This window comes from Balaenoptera borealis, assembly GCF_965194805.1.
Source record: "Balaenoptera borealis genome assembly, chromosome: 5".
In the NCBI taxonomy this organism is placed as follows: domain Eukaryota; kingdom Metazoa; phylum Chordata; class Mammalia; order Artiodactyla; family Balaenopteridae; genus Balaenoptera; species Balaenoptera borealis.
Window position 1 is genome coordinate 93,049,981 of NC_138862.1, and position 23,742 is coordinate 93,073,722.

The 23,742-nt window shown below is 33.7% G+C and overlaps 1 protein-coding gene across 4 annotated transcripts in view; it reads right to left on the reverse strand.

Moving 5' to 3' along the window:
• Window positions 1-23,742, reverse strand: part of NLGN1 (neuroligin 1) — a 726,540-nt gene that overhangs the window by 463,830 nt on the left and 238,968 nt on the right. For all 4 annotated transcript variants that reach the window (XM_082393952.1, XM_082393950.1, XM_082393951.1 and 1 more), the window contains one exon: window positions 23,042-23,194. In XM_082393952.1, coding sequence (XP_082250078.1) covers window positions 23,042-23,194 — 153 coding nt within the window. The remainder of the gene's footprint in view (window positions 1-23,041; window positions 23,195-23,742) is intronic.

Consider the following 23,742-nt stretch of genomic DNA (forward strand, 5'->3'; position numbering starts at 1 on the left):
AACTTAAATGTATACTACTAAATATGCTAAATACTCTGCAGTAGAAAGTGTTAATTAGCACTTTAATATACGGATACAAATGAGAACATACAGTGCATTTGAATTTGAATGTTCAGTGTGTCACTCAGTTTGCACTTCCACGCTAAGACTCAGATACCCAGCGTCTACCTCAGGTGACAGCTATTCCTTTTGCTCAACATATTGTACATTAATGAATATCATTATGGAACAAAAGGCTTTTCAGAGTCTTCAGATACGTTTACAACAGACGTTCTTTTAAATTCAGGTTGTCTCATAAAGAAGGGAGACTTGTCTATGTTTACTGTCCTAAAGCAGATTTTCCTTTATTCCATAGTTTCTATGACGAGTACATTTAAATATAGATAAACACATTTAAATGTTAATAGAAATGTTACCCTAAAGTATATGTATGGTTTTATTTAATTTTATATGCATTAAGAACTTAAAAAAAACCTCATTTTTGTCTTGAAGGCAAGGAGGGGAATTAAGAATGAAAATGGAGTACGCTTAATTTCCTATTTCTTATCATTTTCACGCATAGTTTAGGGAAAAAGAACAAAATTGTTTCCTCAACATACAATTTTAAAATTATTTAGTCCGTTGTGTTAACATGTAAAAGGGATGCAAAAGTTCCAAAGGAGATATTAACACCTATTATGTAAGTATCTTTTAGATGATTTTCATAACACATATTACAGTGATTTTCAAAAATGACTGCCATGTTACCTAGTAGATTAATATAGGGACCTTGAGATCAATTTAGCAAGTAATTGTATATTCAGGATCCCCTTCCCCATGTGAGCATTATCATTTTGTTGACAGCCTTAGAAAAAAATCCCAACCAGAAATGCTCATTTTAACTTGAAGTTATAGAAAATGCTATATTGTTCTAACTTTTGATGCAACTAATGGATTGTACCACACTGTCTGAATAGAAAAATTATGATACAGGCATAGTAATAAGGGTCTGAAAACTTTTCTTTTTCAATAATAGAGTCTCAAAAGTCTAGAAAGTTCTTTCATGAATCATAATACCTCATTAAAATATGAAATTAACAAAGTCAGTTAAATTTAAATTGCCTGGAAGAAGTTGCTAAAGAAAATTCCATGAAACCACAATTATTTTCCCAAGTTTATATTGTTCCATCGGTGAGAATATGTTGTCAGGACTTTATACTTTTTTCTTTTAAAAATAAATTTATAAAATCCTCCAACTTGTATATACAGTAAGGTCTATAAATGAATAAACTATCATTAATATTGTTTTTACTGGTATTATGATTATTACTACTATAGTATTAGTTGTAGTAATAATAGAAACAGCAGTGGTAGTAATGTGGTGGTAACCTCGAAGAATAGTTAACTTCATAGTATGAATAACACTTCAAAATTCCAATATATGTCTTACTTACAGTAACATTATAGGACTCTTAAGTCATTATAGAATTGTCATAATGGTTGAGATGATATATTAGGCATTATAAAGTTAGGACTGTACTTCAAAACATTCTAGTGTCTTTAATATCCCCTATAGTCATGATGGTGTAGATTTATATTACAGATTTATCTTAACCATTTTGAATTTACGTTTTATCCTGAGTGAGGATACCTGGTTGCAAGTTCCAGCTCTGGCATGCAAACCTATCTATCAGTAGAGCCATCCTTACTAACATCACTGAGCCTCACACGTCCCACATACAAACTGGAATTATTAATACGTGCCTTGCCAACTTTACAGAGATCTTATGAGGATCAAATGAGAAAAGAACTGTGAAAACAATTCATAAATGTCAAAGTGATATGTAAATCTATTATTTTTCTAACTTCCTTTAGTCTATGGAGCTATATTCATTCTCCAGTTCTAAGTTTCTCATTTTCAAGGTGAGAAAGACAGATGACCACTTCTTTTTTTCTTCCCGGAAGGAAACATCTAGTATTCTTGGATTGTGACTCATGACTGTAATTCAATATTAAAAATTTTTTACGTATCTGTGGTAGCCAAATTCTGTTTTAAATCATCTTGGAGATACAGAAGACATAGATAAAAGAATGTGTGTGTGTACATGCAATACTGACTATATTATTATCTATATTAATTGCATATAATAATAACATGTATATTGTTCAATATATACTACATCTCTATTAAAATGAATAACCCACTGACTTAGATTATTGACAATGAAATGTGTTCCCAAAGAAAACATTAGGGCCTAAGTTTTGCTGTTGCAAATTTAAATGATCACTCCAGAAAGAAAATTTTATTGACTATCAGTTATAAACTAAACAGATCTTTTATTGAGAAGCCTCTCCCCTTTTTGTAAACAATACATGCCTAACACTAGCGCAGCCTGCTTTGTGTTCTAGAAAATTATATTTTATTTTTTCCTAAATTTTAAAAAGCTAAATATCACAACATATTTTTTAAAATAGTTGGGTTCCATTTGTTACATGATTGAATTTCTTTGATATTTCCTAGCTCTATGGTGTCATCATATTTTTTAAAAAATAATAAAGCAACCATGTGTTCTAAATAGATGGATTATGCCACACTTTTGTTGGAAGGAACATAGAAATGAGATTCATATTATAAGAGCTATATATTTTCTAGAGGCTCATTTCATAAATAACTTGCCTGTGTGTGTTACAGTTGATGCTGTAGGCATATCAAGCACTAACTTATTGTTTATTATAGACCCATTTTGTCATTTTGATGGTACAGATTCAAGTATGGCAATCTTCCTTCCTCTCTCTGCTTCACTGGCTACATGACTTCCCTTGGCTAAAACCATACCGAAACATACACTTGAATGTCATAAGTTATGACAGCCTGGGAGCTGAATGGGAATCCTATTAACTGACCTATGAAATTAGAGAATTATAAATCTTGATGAGACAGGTTGGGCTGTATGCATAGCTTACTGTATTAAATAGGTATCTCTTTAACATGCTCAGATAAGTCCAAGTAAAAATAAAAACATAGCTTAAACACATGGAAACATATTGATAAACTGATTGAATATATATATTCATATACATACATACATACATATTATACATATATACACATTCACATATATAATATATATATACATACCCCAACTCCAGTAATTCTATAACCTGCTAAAACTCATCTTGAAAATAATATTATGGCCAATCAGCAGGGCGTCTTAGGATCAATTACCTATTTGATGTAGATAAGAAGAAAACATCATAGATGATTTTTAAAACCATTAGGTATACGGCTATGCTCAAGGCCAAGTATTAAATAAGATGGGCTGCATGTTAACTGTTAGAATACAAGAGGGCAGAAGAAAAACATAAAAATCTGAATGAAACAGATTTGAGAAAACAAATCAGGTAGACCCTACAAAAGAATCCAAACCCTGAAAGTCATGATTATTTGGATTATGAAAAACCACTAATTTTCCCAGTTTTTCTTTCTCGCTGGACCTCTCCCCTAAACTCCAGACTTGCATATCCAATTACCAAGTAGAAACCTCCACTTTGACACCTAATAGGCATTGCCAATTCGATGTCCAGACCTGAGCTCCTGCCGCACCACTGCAAAGTTGTTCCTCCCGCCATCTTCTCAGGATATGGAAGCTCCCTCTTGCAGTGGCTAAGGACAAAAACTTTAGAACCATTCTTGACTTTTTAAGTCCACCCTTCAAATCCTATCAGCTCTATCTTCAAAACACTCAGAATCCAGCCACTTCTAATCACCTCTACACTTACCACTTTGGTCTGAGCTACCATCATATTTTGTCTGGATAATCATGGTAGCCTCCCACCTAATCGCCCTTCATACACTCTTGCTCCCCTCCAATCTATTCTCAACACAGAAGCCAAAAGATCACAGTTAAAAAGTAATTCAGGTCATGGCATTACTGCTCAAAACCATTCAAAGCCTTTCCATATTACTCAGGGAAAGAAGAAAAAAAAAGCCACATTCCCTCCGAGGGCAACTCTGCATCATCTGCAGAGTCCCCAGGGCCTATCTGACTTATCTGTAGGCTGAGTTGCTGTTCCTTGAATACACATAGTCCCTCTCTCAGCTCAGTCCCTTTGCTTTTTGCTTTTCCCTCTGTCTAAAACCCTCTTCTCCAGATATCTATTGGTACAGACTCTCAGTCAGGTCTTTATTCAAAGCCTTCTCTGGCCAGCCTATTAAAATTCACTACTCCTTTTTCAAATTTCCCATCTACCTTCTATGATGTGTGTTTTCTCCTCAGCACCTATCACTATCATAACATACTCTGTATTTTACTTATTCATTTTGTTTATTGCTTTTCTCTTCTCATTTGAATATGAGGCACAAGGAAGAGAATTTTTTCTCTTGTTTGCTGTTGTGCCCCCAGTACCTAAAATAGCATCTAGCATGGTAGAGTAGTCTGTGAATATTAGTTGGATGAATGTTGAAGGACTGTTACTACCTGGAATCACCTGTCTTTATCACGTAGAAGGAGATCCCTATTTCTGGACATATACCCTCAGCCTAGGTTTTTAAATCTCATAAGCTTTTGAAGGGCCTTTAAAATAGTTTAAGTCCTGAAAAACATGACAGAATTCACACTACAGAAAGAAATCTGCAATGTCAAAATTAATGTGTTTAAATAAGTGTCTACATAATATGACAGCAACACAAATCATGCCATTATATATACATATAATGAAGAAGCTTCAATCATAGGAATGATTTTAGTGAACTCAAGACTATGAAAACTATAAAACGTCCTTTAATTTTGATTTCTTTAGATAAGCAAAATGTTAATGTGAAAAATGGTACAATTTTGTCTGATATTTTTGTGGGGCCCACACAAATAAAATGGCTTAAGGTGCTGTCCCTTTGCTGTCCATGCCTCCAAATTCTCGGCACAGTCAGATATATATTTACAATTCCCTTCCTGTCATTTTCAGCTCTAATAATAATGTACAGCTTAACATTCCCTGCATGTGCTGACCCTCAACTGTTCTGGGCCCGCTGATTCATATTCATTCTTTAAAATCCAGCTCAGGCACCCTTTCTCCCCAAGCAGTTTTTCTCATTGATCCCTGCCCTGCTGTAAGATAATAGGTCCAATTTGGTGCCCCTAAATAGCATAAGCTTATTTACATTGCTTCACTAGAATGCTCATCTCATTATACAGACCCTATGTAATCTACATTTTGCCTCCCTCTCCAAATTCAACCTCTATCACACTACTCCTGATATGTTGTGCTCTAGCGCCACTGGTCTGATTTCTCTAGTCTAACTAATCACAATTTAAGAAACTTGGTCCTTCCTGATCTTTCCCCATAATGCTGTGTCCCTCCATCTTGGAATGGATGGCTCCTCAGGTCTCAGCAGGAAGGACCCCAACCTTGGGCAGTCTTTTCTGATCACCTAATCTAAAGTAGATTTTTTAGCTTCATCTCTGAGCATCATAATGTTTTACTTTTCCTTGCAGTACTTATTACTCTCTGATATAACTTTTTTTGTTTTTTTTAGATTTCCTATATACTCTCCTTACCCTCATGTAGAATATAATCACTATGAACCAGAAACTTTGTCCTGATCCCTATTATAGGACCTGGCACCAAACTGGTGATAAATAAATACTTGTTGAATAAGTGAGAGAACTCATAATGTATAAGTTTAAGTATCTTTTTCACAAATCAGTAAGCTTCTTAAGAGCAGAAAGATTATGTTTCACTCCTCTTTGTATCCCCAATATCTAGCTTAGGATAAATTAACCATTTAATTATTGTTTTTCAAATGAATGAATCATTATCAATATCTTCACCAGAAGTCCTTATTTTCAAAACACTGCAAACTGGCTTTTTAAGGAAAAGTATTCAGACAGAACTTTAGAATGAATCTCTGAGAAATCAGACACACAAAGTTTAAGTGTTGCCTTAAATGACTAAAGCATCATGGCTGAAATAGTAATAACACATTCTATTGCTTCCCTATGTGTACAGGCCCTCTTGCAGTTAGTTGGAGGCATATCACTTGTTGTGGCCAACGCCATCAGTTACTTTGAACTGAGACAATGAAAGGCCATGTGAAATCCTGTGATCTTCCTCTACCTCAGGAAACAAGGAGGCCATGTATTGCGATGGCAGAGACACAGATCAAGATCAAGACAATTTGAGTTATAGAAATGTCACACAGAGGACAGATGATCAAGAGAGTTGCCTGTATCTCCAAAAGAATTTGAGTGAGCAAGAAAAAAATAGCTTTTCATATTAAGCTATGGATATTTTGTTTTTATTGCTGCAGCAAAACTTAGCCTATTCTGACTAATAGAGAAACATCCTCCTATTTAAACATACACACACACATACACACACACACACACACACACACAGTCAATAGTCAATGCACTCTTTGTTATAAAAAAACACTCTGGAATTAAATTGCATAAATTTGTCAGCTTCTTGCATAAGTATGTATCATGGGTGCAACTATATAAGAAAAGTAGGAGATGAGTGTCCATTTTCAGTGAGGTGGCTTAACCTTGCCTATTTCCATCAGAGCCTTGACTCAAAATGCACTGTAATTTGCTCTACAACATGAACCAAAATCACAATTTAGGATTAGGCTCCTTCTTAGCTATCTGAGAGAAAATATCTTAGAGTAGAAGCTGAGTAATATTTCACCTGGGAAACCTCAAGTATTTTAGAATCTGAAATAATAGGACCAATCAAATAATTTGATAATTTGAATAATCAAGAGGAAGCATATGGTGATTTCAATTTTATCATTCCTTTGATCTAATCCTCTTAGATCTACTTCTCATTAGTGGAAAAGAGCATATCAAACACCATGTAGGTAAAGATCATGTTACATGGAGATGAGCATCCAACTAATTTGGCCAGAAAGTTCTTGAGTTTGGAGAGCAGGGTGTAAACACAAATTATTGTTTGACTAATAAAAGGCCTTATATTTGGGGGAAATAGGAAAGAAAGGAAAATATTAAATAACAGAATACATTTTACTGATATTAGCCACTACAAATATAGCAAGCCAAGCAAAGCATATACAAAACACAATCAAGTAGAAAGTTTTGAAAAATGACATATGCTTATGTTTTTTTCCCACCATGAAATATGAAAAAGGATCTCTGTAAGTGCTTATTATCATAATGGCATTTGCAAATAAGTGGTTAGACTTTATTTTTAAAAATAAATGAAAATCATACTTCCAACATTTTAAAACATCCTTTAAAAAAGTTTTTTTTGCTAAAAAGCTTTCTCAATCTCTTTTAGCAGAGTATCATAATCTGAAATGTAATAAAGCCTAATTTGAATTCTTATGAAGTGAATGAAATGAGGAATATTTTAAAAATAGAGATCTTAATTCCTCCACTCTTGCATTTGTTCATTGGCTGGCACAGTTTTCTGTGCTCTTCTTTTGGGAACAGTTTGAGGAGGATTAAGTGGATTTTTGGGCCCACTTTAGGCTGTGAGATTGTTGGATGGAGTTTTTATATACTCACAAAGCTCATATAAAAGTTCTAGTCTGCTTTAAGAATATCATGGTTAGACATGTTATCAATGTTAGACAATGAAAGATATTTCTAGTTACTTATATTAGATATATTGAAACTACTACCAATGATCAATAAGAGAAAAATCCTCAAACTGTAATATCTGTACATAATGTCACTGAATCATACTCCTTATGATAAGGAACACTTAAACTTAGATCAGTAGTCTTCATAATGGTAAGTGCTTGCCCAAGGGAGTCACGATGTGATTCAAAGGAGTGGAAGAAGAAAATAGCAAAACATACATTTATATTTATCTACCATAAAGAAAAAAAGAAATCTAACTTTTCTAACATACAAAATGACACTGAAGCCTTCCTTGGGTATGTAAATCAAACACACCATTTATGTACACATGTCACATACACATGTCATATACAGTGCATGACGACTCCTGAGGGCAGGGAGGACATTGCCTAGCAGCCTTTTATGCCCTTGTTAATTTCGTTGTTCTACGGCATACTGCACATTACATGAGCCCAGTTACACAGATTTATTGTTTATGTTATCTCATTTTAACAAAACTAGCACTCACGGGATCGGGGCGGGGGGTGGGGGCGGCAGCAAGTGGCTTCAAAGGATTCCTCCAATAAACCCACAGATTGAAGGTGTTACAAGTACCAATAAGACACAAAATGACACTTTTATTTTTCTGTTAAGAGTGAGCTTGTAGCCAACTACATTCCAAGGCAGAAACCATGACAGTCTAATCCTATCTAACAAGAATTCAGCGTTCAGAATTATCAAGACATTATATGGATTTAAATATACTATGATTAGTAATGAACTGCTCCTTAAATGTACTTTGGTGTCTTTGTGAATCATCTTTTTCAACCCTAACTGCCATTAAAACTAAACATTAGACTGATCTTAGAAACAGTCTTCTGAATATCTGCATGACAAAACATGAAACTAATATCTTAAATATAGCAATGCTTTTTAAGCACATGGCTTTAAATGTGCTCAAAAATGAGTAAGATAGTTCTATTTTTAGTTTTTTAAGGAACCTCCATACTGTTCTCCATAGTGGCTGTATCAATTTACATTCCCACCAACAGTGCAAGAGGGTTCCCTTCTCTCCACACCCTCTCCAGCATTTATGGTTTGTAGATTTTTTGATGGCCATTCTGACTGGTGTGAGGTGAGGGTAAGCTGGGATGAAGTGAGAGAGTGGCATGGACATATATACACTACCAAATGTAAAATAGATAGCTAGTGGGAAGCAGCCACATAGCACAGGGAGATCAGCTCGGTGCTTTGTGACCACCTAGAGGGGTGGGATAGGGAGGGTGGGAGGGAGGGAGATGCAAGAGGGAGGAGATATGGGGATATATGTATATGTATAGCTGATTCACTTTGTTATAAAGCAGAAACTAACACACCATTGTAAAGCAATTATACTCCAATAAAGATGTTAAAAAAAAATGAGTAAGATAAAATAACCGCTGTTTTAAAATATTTCATCTTTAAAACTTCTGTCTTCTATGTATTTTTATAGTATAGATAATATATTAGTACCATAATATATGTATATAATTTACAAATATATCCATGAACTGAGGGTTCTTACTTCAAAAATGTATCCTAACAGGTGAGTATAATCAAAAAAGTTAAGAAACAACAGTCTAGAGCAGCGGTCCCCAACATTTTTGGCACCAGGGACCGGTTTTGTGGGGAGGGGGGATGGTTCAGGCAGTAATGTGAGTGATGGGGAGCGATGGGGAGTGATGGCGAGCGATGGGGAGCAGCGATGAAGCTTCCCTCACTCGCCCGCCGCTCACCTCCTGCTCTGCCGCCTGGTTCCTAACAGGCTGAGGACCACTACCGGTCTGCGACCCGCGGGTTGGGGAACCCTGGTCTAGAATAGATGGTGCCCAGCATGGTAGCCACTATCCACATGCAACTATTGAGCACTTAAAATGTGCTTTGTGTTACAGAACTACATTTTAAAATTTTATTTAATTTTAAAAACAAAGCAGTGTCAAATACTGTTTTCTGTTAAACTCAACTGTATTATTTTGGTAGGACTACATTTTACTTTATCTGTTGGAAACAAGCATATGAATTGAGATGTTCTGTAAGTTTAAAATATACACCTTATTGCAAAACAGAAAAAATACATAATGTCCATTAAGAATTTCATGTTGCTTCAATCTAGAAATGATTATATTTTGGTTGAATAAAATATTAAGTTGAATGAAATAAAATTTTTTAAATTAATTTTACCTGTTTCTTTGTACTTTCCTTTAATGTGGCTACTGTAAAATTTAAAATTACATATATCAATTGCATTATAATTCTATTGGGCAGCTGGGCTAGAAGCAGTAAGTGCTAGATAGGGAGTTTTACAAAAGGAACATTTAGGAGAATAGCTCCATAACTTTTGCAAGATTCAAAACTAGACTAACAGATCATTTTTTTAACCTGAAAAAGTACACGTATACATACAACTTTAAAATAACGTGAAGATATTTTTAATTAGGGTTTACTCAGTTTAATACAACCAGGAATTTCCACTAACATCTACTGAGTCATATAGAAATCATGTACAGTTAACTGACATGACATTAAATTGTAGTTACCCAATTTTAATTCTACTTCAGAAAAAGAGCAGATTTTTTACTTTTGTGTAAAGACTGGAGCAACGAGGATTGAAAAAAGAAAAAAAGATAATATAGCAAGTTGATCTTTTTAAGAGAATAATAGACAGCAACAAATTTGGGTTCTTGATCATATGATACAATTTAAAAAAAAAAAACAAAAAGCTAAGTGTATTATCCTTTCCTCTTAAGAAAAGCAGATGAACTGGGCCAGCCACAGAGAGGTTTTTGTTTTTTTTTAATCCAAACTCTCTGATTCAGTTTGCCTATAATAATAATGGGTCAGCAAAATAAGATAATTAGTAGTTTTCTCATACAAAACAAATATCCAATTAGAAAATTTACTTACAGAATGTGTACATAGCTTAAAAATCCATCCCTCTACAATGCTTTATTTTCAACATCCCCTGCCCTCACCTGATCTTTATCTGAAAGATTCCTTTTACTGGACTCTAGCAACAGGTAGAGAATAGGTAACCTATGGGGTAAATGATTGTAGGTAAATAGAGCACATCAAAATATGGTGTATAATTAAGCTTAAATTACAGGGTTTTGGCTGTTTATTTTTAAGCATTTTCATCATAGAATTCTATTTGTATAATTGTCCTTTGAACATGAAATAACACATGAGGAGCTTTTTTTGAAAAACTCAATGCCTGGAATATCTTTGATTTCTCTGAAGAATTGTCATGTTTCACAGTTAAACATAAATGAAACTTGGTAGAGTCCCAGCTCAGAGCCCAAATCATCAACTCTGAAAATGTTTTGAGACTATGTTTTTTCCCCTTTTCCATGTCTTCTATTTTCTATAAACCCAATTCATTATCTATATATAACCATAATTTTATTGTATATACTCTGATAAGCTGTCACAAATACTTTCTAGAAAATGGAAGCGTAAAAATAGGTGTTTATTTAATATGTAGTTAATAACCTTTCTAAATATCAAGATTATATAACTTATGGTGAAGTGTTCCTAAGGAAGTATGTAGATACTACTCATTTGAATGCAGAGTTGCCTGTAATTAGGGAACAGTTACATAGGCTTGCTGTGGTCCCTCTAAACATGTTCTTCTAGAAAATTAACCCAAATATAAACTGTAGACTAAAAAAAATATGCTTTGGTAAATATTACATATTGGGTCCAAAACAGAAGAGTCAAACATACACCCTGAAAAACAAATTTCATATGAGTTTAAACAAATAACGTTATATGTTTCAAGGGAAAACACTATGTAGTGGAGCAATGTTTTTATTTATGTTAAAAAGGAATAATGAATATTTGTTAAAGCTTATTTTCATACAAAATGAAAAAAAAATTCTAGCACAATTAAATAACATTAAGAATAGTTACATATTTTCTGTCGGAAAAACTGTTCCTAATTATGATGATACTGACACAAAAATCCTTTTTAAAACTTATTTCTATTTGAGTATGTTGTATATTCTCTATGAGAACTGACTTTTCTAGAAAAGGTGCTGTTTTTCAAAGCTCAAATATAGGAAGCTAGCACATACCAGAACAGAAATTAATATTTCTCTTGGATCTGTCTCATCTCAGGGATGTGTCTCAGCTCTTTAGAAAGGTTTCTAAATGGTGACTTTATTGATATACAAATCAGTTAAGAAATATAACTTGTCTCATATATGGAAAAATTTTCTAAGAATAATATTTAAACCTATGGTCCTAACTGCACTATCAGAAAAAAATGGGTTGGGCTGTAGGTAATCAACAGTCAGTTTAAGATCTCTCACCCCAACTGCTGTCTGTTCATGGCAATAGTTGAGCACCTGTAATGCTATTCAAGATAGGTAAAGTATCAAAAGGCAAAGTTAAAGAAATTACAAAAAGTTTTTCCTTTTGTTTCCCTTTGTCTTTACAAAAGAGCAACCCTAAGCTGAGCTCAAAAAATTTATAGATTTCATAGCCCATTACACATATAAAGTCAATAGTTATCCTTTCTGCCATATTGTATATATTTTAACTCAAAGAGTGGTGTTTTAATACTGTTTTTAAGTTTATCTATTGCTCAGGAGCACCAATCTTTCCACTTACCCCGTGCTAAGCAGGAAACAGAATACTGTAAATATTAAATGCATGGTAAATGCAGAAATCACTAATCAGTTTAAAATAAATTACAGCTTTCATGTGTTATTGTTCCAGTACACAGGGTGTTCCTCCAGAGGATCCAGGGGCTTTTCTTGCCACTGCTACTGGGGGCAAAGTATTGCTACCATTAACAAGATCTAACCTCATTTACGTAGGACTAGGCATGAGGCCTGTGTATGGACATGGTTAGTACGCTTTACTATCCTCATCCCCCACCAGCAACCACTATTTCCACCTGCTCTGTATCCTAAGACATGTATATCCTGAGAAGAGGACACAGTGAATTAATTTGCATGCTTATTAATGTCTTTTGAATTATATATGCAGAGTACTCTACTCGTCTTAAGGAAACTGGAAAACCAGATAACATACAGTGTTTATTTCTAGTTTGGGTTGCAAGGCAGCTATTACATTAAGCAGTTAATAGATGCATTCTGCATGCCAAAGTGAAGGTTATGGAAGCAGAAAGAAGAGATAGATCAATCTGGCCTGGGTTAGTTTTGCAGAAGGTAGGGTGATTGCTGAGTCTTGGAGACTGGGCAAAATGTGGCAAGTAAGTGGTTGGAAATGATCCAGGTAGCCTGTGAAGAAGTCATTCTGGATTGTGTGGAAGGGACTTTCCAGAAACAAATAGAAGATACAGCTTGCTAAGATGAAGAGCAACATACTTTAGCAGATCTGGAATGGCAGGAAAATTCTGGAATGGATCCCAGAGTTGATGAAAACCATTTAGAGATGTAGACCAGAGGAAAATAAAACAAAACAAAACAACAACAATGAAAACAACAAAACTGGTACTCTCTTGTATTTTTAAGGTATTTTGCCTGCTTGTGGTGTGGAATGAAATGACACATACATTTGAGTCTAGAGGCTGGAAGGGCAGCTAGAAGGTCTGTTAACCCAAGGTGAACAGTTAGTAGCAATAGAAATAGAAGGAAGGAAGCAAATATAAGTAATTTAAAAAATTTTAAACTCTGCCAACTAAAAATAGGAAGACAAAGGAAAAGGAGCAAAATTTGAATGTTTATGAAGTAGTTCAAGGAAAGACTTTAGAAAGAAAAAGAGAAAGTCCTCATGAGATGTCCTGGCAGATGAAATTGCAATACGCGTTTAAGGCAAAGTAGTGAAAGTGAGTGGGATATCAAGGATATGGCACTAGGTCATGGGAAGCTGGGGGAGTTCTGCCTTGGTCTGATATTGAGGACTCATCAGAGGGAGGAAAGGATCATTTGAAAGCAAACCAAACTTAAGAGCAAATTCCAAGCCCTCATTGTTTGGAACAAAGAGAAAAAACTGACGCTGGATGAAGAAGAGACCCATATCTCCATTTAATAATAATAATTAAAAAATCAGTAATGGGACTAACTACTTTGCATAGATCATCTCAGGGATATAAGGCAGGTGAGGGAGGACATCTTCAATTGTCTCTGAAAAGTACTACTGTTGTGCTCTCAATCTATAGATCCAATAGCTAAGAGCTGGTCCTCCCCTGGGATTCTTTCCCTGTGTATTTGTATTTCACAAACCAATTTTTCTCACTTAATTCTGATAGAGAACTTTGCCTGGTTGATTGTGGGTGGTCTGCTTGTTTGTTTGGATTTTTGCATTTTTACCCCAGCTGCTTGTTTAAATGACTTTTTTTGCTTCTAATTATCTTACATCTTTTTAAATTATTTCAAAATATTTATCTATCTTTTAATATTTAACTGTGTAAATGCATGGAGAAAAACAAAAACTACAACTGTGCTGGCATGAAAGGTACATAGAGGTCTTTCCTAAAGTTCTCAGTCTACATTTCACCACAAATATTCTTTTTCTTAACAGTCTATTCTTTTTGGAAATACAACTTATCAAAATTTGTGCTAATAGTTTTGTTTATTTGTTTAATGGAATTCTTTTTACTCACTGTGAGGTTCAGAAAGGAAGGATTGGGCCTGATCTTTTTTCAACATTGTGAACACAGACCCCCAACTACCAGGAACCAATGGTGGGCATGTATTAAATGTTTGTGGAATTAATGAGTGAATAAGTGAATGACTGGGTTAAGATGATGGTGTCTGCTCTGAAAAGGAAACAAAATATATTTTTGTTCATGTATTGGTGAGTTGCAGTCCTTTTGAGTGCCTGAAAGTTGTTGTTCAATTCTGGCCCCAGAAGAACACTTTGACTAGAAATGAGGGAAATGTTTCTTCTATGTTCTAGGCCTTATTCAAAATCACCGATCTTAATGAAACCTTAAACCACAGACGTCCAACTTTGTCTTAGAATTGAAAAAAAAAAGTCTCTTTTTTAGGACAACCCAGAGCTTAAATGAGGTCATATTAATAACACAGAAACTCAAATAAGAAGACATCATAATACAGTAATTTATTACAGTTTTTTATATTGGCCAGTCTTTGGAATAATACTGATCATATTGATTCATACTCCTCAAAGCAGGAATTCAGTAGAGCTCTCCACAATGATGGTTCAATTCTTTCCATTATCAAAATAAGGAGGGAAAAGCAGCAAAACCCCTGTGTTGCTCTTTGTATAAAAGTCAGAGTCCCATACTCACCTGAGTCAGGCAGTGCCCAGCTTATCCCTCGATCCTCTAGGAGCGAAGTATCTGTCTCATTCACTGACTTTACCAAGCATCTCACCCTAATGAGGCACAAGCCATGTTTTTTTTGTATCCATAGCAGAATGTCAACTTTGATCAAGGTCTAGGCCTACTCAACACACTTTTTAAAATGCAAATCTAATCATTTCACTTATCTGCTCAATGCCCTATCATTGTTTCTCATTGTTCTTAGAATTCCTAAATCTTTAATGAGACGCTGTGTGGCCTGCTGCCTGTTTTCAACCTTACTTGACACTGCTCACCCCTTACTCAAAGCATTCCAGCTGGCTTTGCTCATCTCTTTCAACATGCCAAGCCTCTCTCTTCCTCTGGCTTTCACCCAGACTTTTTCTCTGCCTCAAACCTGGCCTCCTTCACTCCATGACCACATCAGATCAACACCTAGTGACTCTTCAGATCCACTTTAAATTTATTTAACAAATACTTTCTGAGCGAATACCATGTGCCAGAGACTACTTTAGGCTTTAGAGAGCTAGACAATAATAAAACAAAAAAAAAAATCCAAATATATATAGGAAGTAATTGGGTATGATCAATGTAATAGAGAGAATTTTAAAAGGTAGATGACTTGTAACATGGTGGCTCTTTTTAGATTGGATGAACATGGACAGTCTCTCTGAGAAGAAGACATTTAAACCAAATCAGAAGAATAAGGAACTGGCCCCAGAAAGATCTGGGGCAGAGGGAAGAGCAAGTATGAAATCCCTAAAATGGGAATGAGTTTGGTGTATATGAAGAACAAAAGATGGCCTGCATAGAGAGGAAGAGCATTTTGAGACAAACTAAGAGATACAGGTACAAGAGGTACAGGTACTGAGAGATACAGATACCTATTCATGCAGGGTTTTGTGAGACAGGGCAGGGAAGGAGTTTGGATTTTATTCTCAGTGAACAGTCAGGAAGCCAGTGGAGGGTATAAGCAGAAAAGTGAGCTGGTATAATTTATGGTTTAAAAAGATAATTTGATTTTGCTGTGTGGAGAATGGATTACAGGTAGGGAGCAAAAGTGAAAGAGATAAATAATATAAGAGGTTCAAGGAGAACTGGCTTAGTTTGGCAGAGGGGGAAATGGAAAAGAGACAGACCCAGGGTGTACGCTGGAATAATTCAGTAACAGAAGCTGATGAATTGGATGTTCAGCCTAAAGGAAAGACAAATCAGAAAAATTTTTAGAGGTTTTGCTTGATCGTCCAGATGGATGGCAGTGCCAATGCCATCAGTGCAGTGCTGTGCCCAAGAGAACACTGTCTGGGTTAGAATTCTGGCTCCACCACTTAACACTGACCATATGACTGTGAATAAGTTACCTAACCTCTCTACTCATTTGTTTCTGTGTTTATAAAATCGGGAAAATAACAACCCTATCTCATAAGCTTACTGTGGGAATTTAATAATGTAATCCTTGGACTCCCCAATGGGGAGCCAAAACAAATGTCACCTATACAAACTGCCCAAACAGCTTTTGGAATATAAGTTCTCAATGAATGTGCCTGTGATTGTTATTACTGTTGTTGCAAGTATTATTATAACCTAGATGTGGAAGACAATGAAATATGCAGACCTGAGAAAATCAACATATTTTAGCCATTAAGCTTGAGATATTCATTAGTCATTAGAGATGTTGGTAGGCAGAAGTACATAAGTCTGATGCTCCAAGTAATAGTCAGTCCTGAAGATACAGTTTGGAAGTCACTTATTTACAGATGGCATTTAGATCCATGCATAAATTCCCCTAGGGAGATATGGTAGAGAGAGAAGAAAGGGAGCCAAAATTTCTGCTTAGTGGCACTTCGACATTTAGATATCAGGGTAAGAGAGGAGGAGCTAGCAAAGGAGGCTGAGAAGGAGCAGACCGTGAGGCAGGAGGAAACCCTGGTGTGATGCCAAGAAACAAGCATGACCGAAAGGGACTGATTAACTGTGTCCTGTGCTATGGAGAGATGAAATAAGATGAGAACAGAGAAGTGACCAATGGAATCGACAATCTCGAAGCCCCGGGAGTCTCAACAAGGCCTTTTTCAGTAAAGTATAAGAAAGGGAAACCTGAATGTCACTTCCTCTGGGAAACCTTTTCCGAGTGTGTAGAATATATTAGCTGCCTTCTCACTGCACTTACCGTTTCTCTAGGTAATTATAAAGAAAGTCAACTTTGCACTAAATCATTATCTATGTAAAGGACATCATTTTTGTAATTGTTAATTTATTTTCTATCTCCCCCAATAGCTAGTAATCTACCGGACAGCAGAGATCACATCCATCTTGTTTTTCACAATATGCTCAATAAGTATGCCTGATACTTAATATTGTTCAATTTATATAGAATTAACGAATGGCTGAATTAATCAATTAATGAATGATACTACATGACTGTACCTAAAACACATTATTTTTGTTTTTTAAACTAACTTCTTTTAACTAACACTCACACTAACCGACATGCTTACTTTCAGGTTTTCTATGTTTTTGGCATAACTAAATAATTGCTTTTATTGCAACCTACCATTTTGGAGGGAAAAAGTAGAATAAAAATAATGAAGAGTCTACTTTGCACTGTATCATTACCTATCTAAAGTTTCTATTTTTCCAAAGGACAAACAATATCATTTTAGCACTCAATCTAAAATTGATTACCATCCAGCCCTTATTAAAACTCAGTTGACACAACTGGTATTTGAGAGAAGAAATCTATGGACTCAGCTAACTGTCATTGCTCTAAATTGGTTTTTAGCTCTATCCTATTATAAGTGAATTCTTACTTGAATTGTATTTGGTTACCTCTTTGCTGAAATGACACTATAGAAGTTGTGGTCATTTATTATTATGTCTTTGGCTTTTACAGAGGGTTAATACATAATCATTTGCTTGAGAATATTTCTGCATCTTCTAATGACATAAAGAATATCACACGATCCCTATATTTTTCTTGGTGTTCCAACTAAAAACAACTCATGATAAATTTCTCTGTACTATAGTGTGAAAAAAAACTTTGTGTATTTTTTATAAAATATAGATATATATGTTTCCTTTATCTGATAATAACAATTATGAAATTCAATCCATTATCCTTTTTACCTTGCTTCTAGGAAATTGGGATATACATTTATGTTCAATTCCAGTATATATTCGTAGTCTAAGTTTCTGCCTCTTTCTTTATAGTATGGGTATTCATATTCAATATGATTTTAGCGACCTATTTATATGTGTGTGTTTGTCACAAATTACATTCACTTTTTTGAAGTAGAAAGAGTATGAATAAATAAAAATAAAAAGAATTTCCTTCTCTCTCCTCTTTAGTTAATCCCAGAGATAATCCATCCTTCATGGTTTTGCTCAAATACTACCAAGTTCATGAAGACATTTTTGACTCTTCAAGGACAGACTGATTCCCTCTCCCACCTCCTAAGAACACATTTGGATAATAGTGGGTTATTATCATCTTATAAAATTTAATAATTGATTATATATTACTCTCAAATATAAGGTCACATTTAGAGTTGTTTCTTTGCTTTAGGATTTAGAGCCAAACAAATAAAAACAATGCAAAAGAAAGAAAAATAATGACAAAACATTGTGCCACTTGAGAAATGAATATGCTTTTCTTTTTAAATCATAACTACCTAGAGTTTACCAAATCTCCTTTCTGCTAGACTGCTCAGATTCAAATAAGAATCTCAATCACTGCATTCATATTGACCCATCTGATAGTCTATGCTTCCTTTCTTTCTTTGTTCTGATTTTTTTTATATATCAAGTGACCATGTACATACAAATCAATTAATAAATATATATTATTATGAAGTACAATATCAATTATTACTCTCTATTGAGTGCTTGTTTTCCCCCTCAATTAGATTGAAAACTCTTTAAAGATAAGGACTGTATTGTTCTTACTTTTTATCCTGCATAGAAGATGTACAGTTCTGCAAACAAGTGTTATACATTTGATGACTGACCACACCAAAGTTATATTTATTTCTGTCATTTGTCTGATAATACTTGAAGCACTATTATTGCATAGACATTATAGTTATAAGAATTAACAGGTCTCACAACCATTTCTAATAGAATAAATATAAATTTAGTTGTTCATTAAAATTGATACACAGTAATGTTAATGAAAGCTTGTTTTAAATGGTTTAGCCTTACATGGCATTATGAAGTTAGCTAAATGTAATTCTTCAAATGTAACTAGTAAATAAACTAGCACTCTATTATTTTTTCCATGGATGGGTAGTAGAGACATAAGATTACTAAGTAAAACATTTAATTAGACCCTTTACTAAAAATTTGCCAAATATCCAGAGATATCAGTAGTTCTGAAATCTTTGAGAATCTTTTTCTAATATAAATCACATGTGCTTGAGTTATGAATGCATAATTATCTCTAAAATATCCATATCAAAATAAAAGTATCTTATTAAATTTCCATCAGATAAAAATCTTATGTTTGCCTAAGGTAGATCTCCACAAAGATAATTTTTTAAAATTTTTCTCTAAAAAATAACATAATTTTATTCTAAATTTAGAGAGGGGGCTGAAACACATTTTTAACACTAAATTAGTTAATTTTTTTTTCATTTTTAATATTTGAAAATATATGTGGATAGTTTCTATTTTCAAATACGTTTACTATACAATACCTCATCTTAATAATGAAGAATTTATTTCATATTCTCTTTCAATGCTTGTCCATAAGTTCTATGCTTATCCTATTTACAATAAAAATATTTAATACTATTTTCCTCTCTTAAGACTACCTAATCAAAGTATTTCTCACTGTTTCCAACACGATAATTTTTATTTTTATTTTAACTATATACCAGAATATTAAAAAATAACTCTATTAATAATTATTTTAAATACATTTTAAAGGACATTTATATAACATGTATTAGATAACCAAGGACAAAGAGTTAAAACTGGCTGAGGACAAAGAATGTATATAACCAAAAGTGAAAGAAAGTCTAAATGTTTACTAAAAGAAGTGTGAGACTGAATGAGATATGATTATGGAGAACTCTAAGATGAAACTGGGGAAGAGAGGTTAGCAGGCAGAATCCACTATCCCCTAGCCTTTTTTTTTTCAATCTTATTGCAGTTTTTCTTACCACCAATAGCATTTTCAATGCAATGATATTGATAGTCCGTGTTACCACTTCAAAGGAAACCACAAAAGGGTCTTGGTTGAGAAACTAACTGCAACCTGTTCCTAGCTTCTTCAAAACAATGCTATCATAGGAGGTATTTTTTTCTTCTATGCTAATTCTTCTTTGTAATAAACAAAATATATTTTTAACATTAAATACTTTAAACTGGAAATTTGGCTGCTAGATAGCTGTATGAAATTTTTTACTGAAACATTATCACCTTTTTAGTTATTGCTAAAACAAATAAACTTGTAATATTTTTCCTCTGGGACGGCAAATTCAAATCAAAACGAATTATATTATCTGTTTCAGACATCCTGATATTTCCTGGCAATCAGCTGAGAGCAAATCTCATAATTAGCCAATTTGTACATTGGACCCCAAAATTCATTTCCTTAACACCAAAACATCCAAATTAAAACACAGCTTAGGATTTCCTCTGACATGGGATCAAATCTTATTTTCTACTTAATGTCCAAAACTCTTCCAAGTGCCAACTAAACAGCAATACTTTTGGATCCCACACCCAAGAAACCTTGGCTTACCTCGTTACTGTTAGACAAAGTATTAACAACAACAACTAAAACCCTACAGTCTTTATTGTTGCAGTTCTCCTGGCATATCAGCTGTTGAGTTGGTTGTGGTGTACCACACAGGCAAAGTGTGCTGAAACAAATGTTATGATAACTTATTCTTCATGAATTAATTCATTTAAATACATTTGCACAAGGCCCAACACATATTTTAGGAAGTAACCAGAATACATATGTTCTAGAACTAATGTCCCAAAACTCACCTACGAATGTTTCACTAACAAAGTTTTGTACTTTATCATGTTGAGAGGAGGTCTATAAAGGACGCTGACTCTTAGTGGTGATTATTAGTTTACGACGTCTTTAAGAGGAACAAAGGAGCCAACTAAAGGTTAAATCCTAAACTGCAGTAGAGCCAGAACAAATATTTACCATTGGAAAAATCATCCATCATCAACACCAACACTGCCTGCCATTATACAGACCAAGTTCTTCATTTTTTAACTGGTTAATCTTTTGTCCTGCAATCCAATTATTCAGAGTATGGCATTTAAAGATAGGATATGAACATGAATATAGGATTCAAATTGGATCAAAGTCAGGTCCTCATCAGTTCTGAATACATTTTTTAAAATGGGCAAAGCTTATACCAACATAACACAGTTTATTTTATGGGATCTTACTGTATGTGAGTACAACAAGTAACAGAGTGAGGCAACATAAGGGGTGGCCAAAAGACTTTTTTTAAATAAAATCAGTGTATATGACTTTGTGGATGTTCAAATCCTTAAAAATACTGTTACCACAATTTGGCATCTAATTTGAAATTTTCAATTGGAAGACTAGTCACTGCATCAGGATTTTCAATTTAAGAAATTCACAAAAATATGAGAAAAATAATTGCTAAAAACAACTAAGCTATAAACAATGCCATGATTAAAGTTAAATGCATTAAAGATAGTGCAGATACTCACATTCAAATCTTGCCTAAGAAACAAATGACAACACTATGATATTTAAGATTAATTTAAGAAGATTATTATTAACATCTCTTTATATATCGTCTAATATAGAGAGTTTTCATTGGTGGGAAGTCATTCATCCCTATGCAGTGAAATTATAAGAATAACTGAAGCAATGCATGATTAGACATGATGGGGAAACTAATGCATACTTGAACAATGGTACAGAAATATTTTATATCTACATTGACAGAGTGTATCTATTATATCATCCACCATACTCCAAATTCAAAATAGAAAACTAGAAAAAGATCAAGATCTCACTTTGCTTTGCTAACATATCTCCTTCCCCAAGACACACAAACTTGATTGACAAAAATCATTCCTTTTTATATTTTGAGATTGGCAGAAACACAGATTATGATTACATAGAAGGGATTAGAATAATCACAATTAACACTGAAGAGAAAAATAAACTGATTCTCAATGGCTAAAATAAATTATATTAACAATTATTATAAAGAAGAATATAATTCAAATTATTTTTTCAAAATATTTCAGAGTAAAGAATGAGTGAGGTATCTTTTTGTGCCCAAATAACACAAATGATAACTTTTAAGTGTGTAATCAGGGACAAGACTTCGATCAGTTAAGATTAAAAAAAAAAAAAAAACTTTTGTAATGAATTGTACTCTTAGCAAATACCTTTAACTAAAATACCACAGATAAAGGTGTCTTATTAAATGATATAGTTATTTTACTCACCAAGTTGTGATAATACTATAAAAAATAAACTTATACAAGTAGAATAGCAAGTTTATGCCTATTTCAGAGTACTTAAAAATTTATTTTAAATAATATTGTTCTATACTTTTCTTCAAAATGAAAGATCACTAGTTTGATTTTGTTTTACATGTATATACATTACTGAGTTGAACTCTTTGACACTTTATGAAATCAATGCATGTTTTGCAAATCAAATAATTCAATCAAAATACATTTAAACAAAATATTTCTAATTATATTTGATAAACTTAAGAAACAAACAAACAAACCTACACAGAAATGGTAATCATTCCCCAAAGCTAGTCCATACATATATTCTTGAAGAGAATAAAAACTTGTTTCTACATTCATGGCAATTTTAAAACACTGTAAAAAAGACAAGTAGAAGAGAGAAAAATCTGCCCAGGGACTAATTCTTCTTAAGAAAGGCCCTGCCATTGCTGCCTTTCACATTTCTATAAAGCCAAGTTAAGAAGAGCACTCCATAAAAATGCGAATAATTTCATTACCTTTTATATTAAATATTAAAACCAACCCTAGCTGTCTTTTGTCAAGTAATTTATGAATATTTATAGAATTTATTGAAAATATCAAAAATTTTGCTTCAAAATCAGCAAGCATAGAACAATGAGTGAAACAAAGCAAAGCAAAACAAAACAATTCAAAACAAAACTATCACATATTTCATGGATTGATGGGGGGAAAAAAAAGAGAAATTTCTTACCGAGTACCCCAAGTCGATAGTTGACTGTGATGACGATCACATTGCCATAACTTGCCAAGACACTCCCATCATATAAATTTCCAGTCCCTTCCATATATGAGCCACCATGGATATACACCATCACTGGTTTGGGACCCCCACTGTCCCGAATATCTGAAAAACAAATGGTTGGCAATTGTCCTTATCCTCAACACGCATAATGAAGCAGAGAATACATTTTCCATTTTAGGGACAAGAGGGAATGATTTTAACATAGTTATTTCAATTCCTGTCTTTGTTAAAGTGTTTCTTAAGCAACTTATATTAAGATCTATTGCAGAAAAGAGCAATAGATATCCATTGTTTTCTACCTAAAATTTTGTTAAATATTATAAACTGAATTACAAAACTTGGACAAATTGGAAGAAGGTGTGAATTCGAGTGCTTTTTTTTTTATTGATTCCTGATGTGACAGTAGAATCAAAAGAAATAATAGAATGATAATGATTCTTAAAACTTCTTTTTACAAATGTTATAGACCTCATATGGAATTTATGAACCATAAACTAAGTACAATGGTATCAATGCTACTATGAATAAAACACTGTTTTTCCATTTCTTAATTACTGTAAAGATATGTACTGAATGCATCATAATTACATGGAATAATTTATGCTCCAATTTGAGAACGTAATTACAACACTGTGCTATAGAAGTTGCAA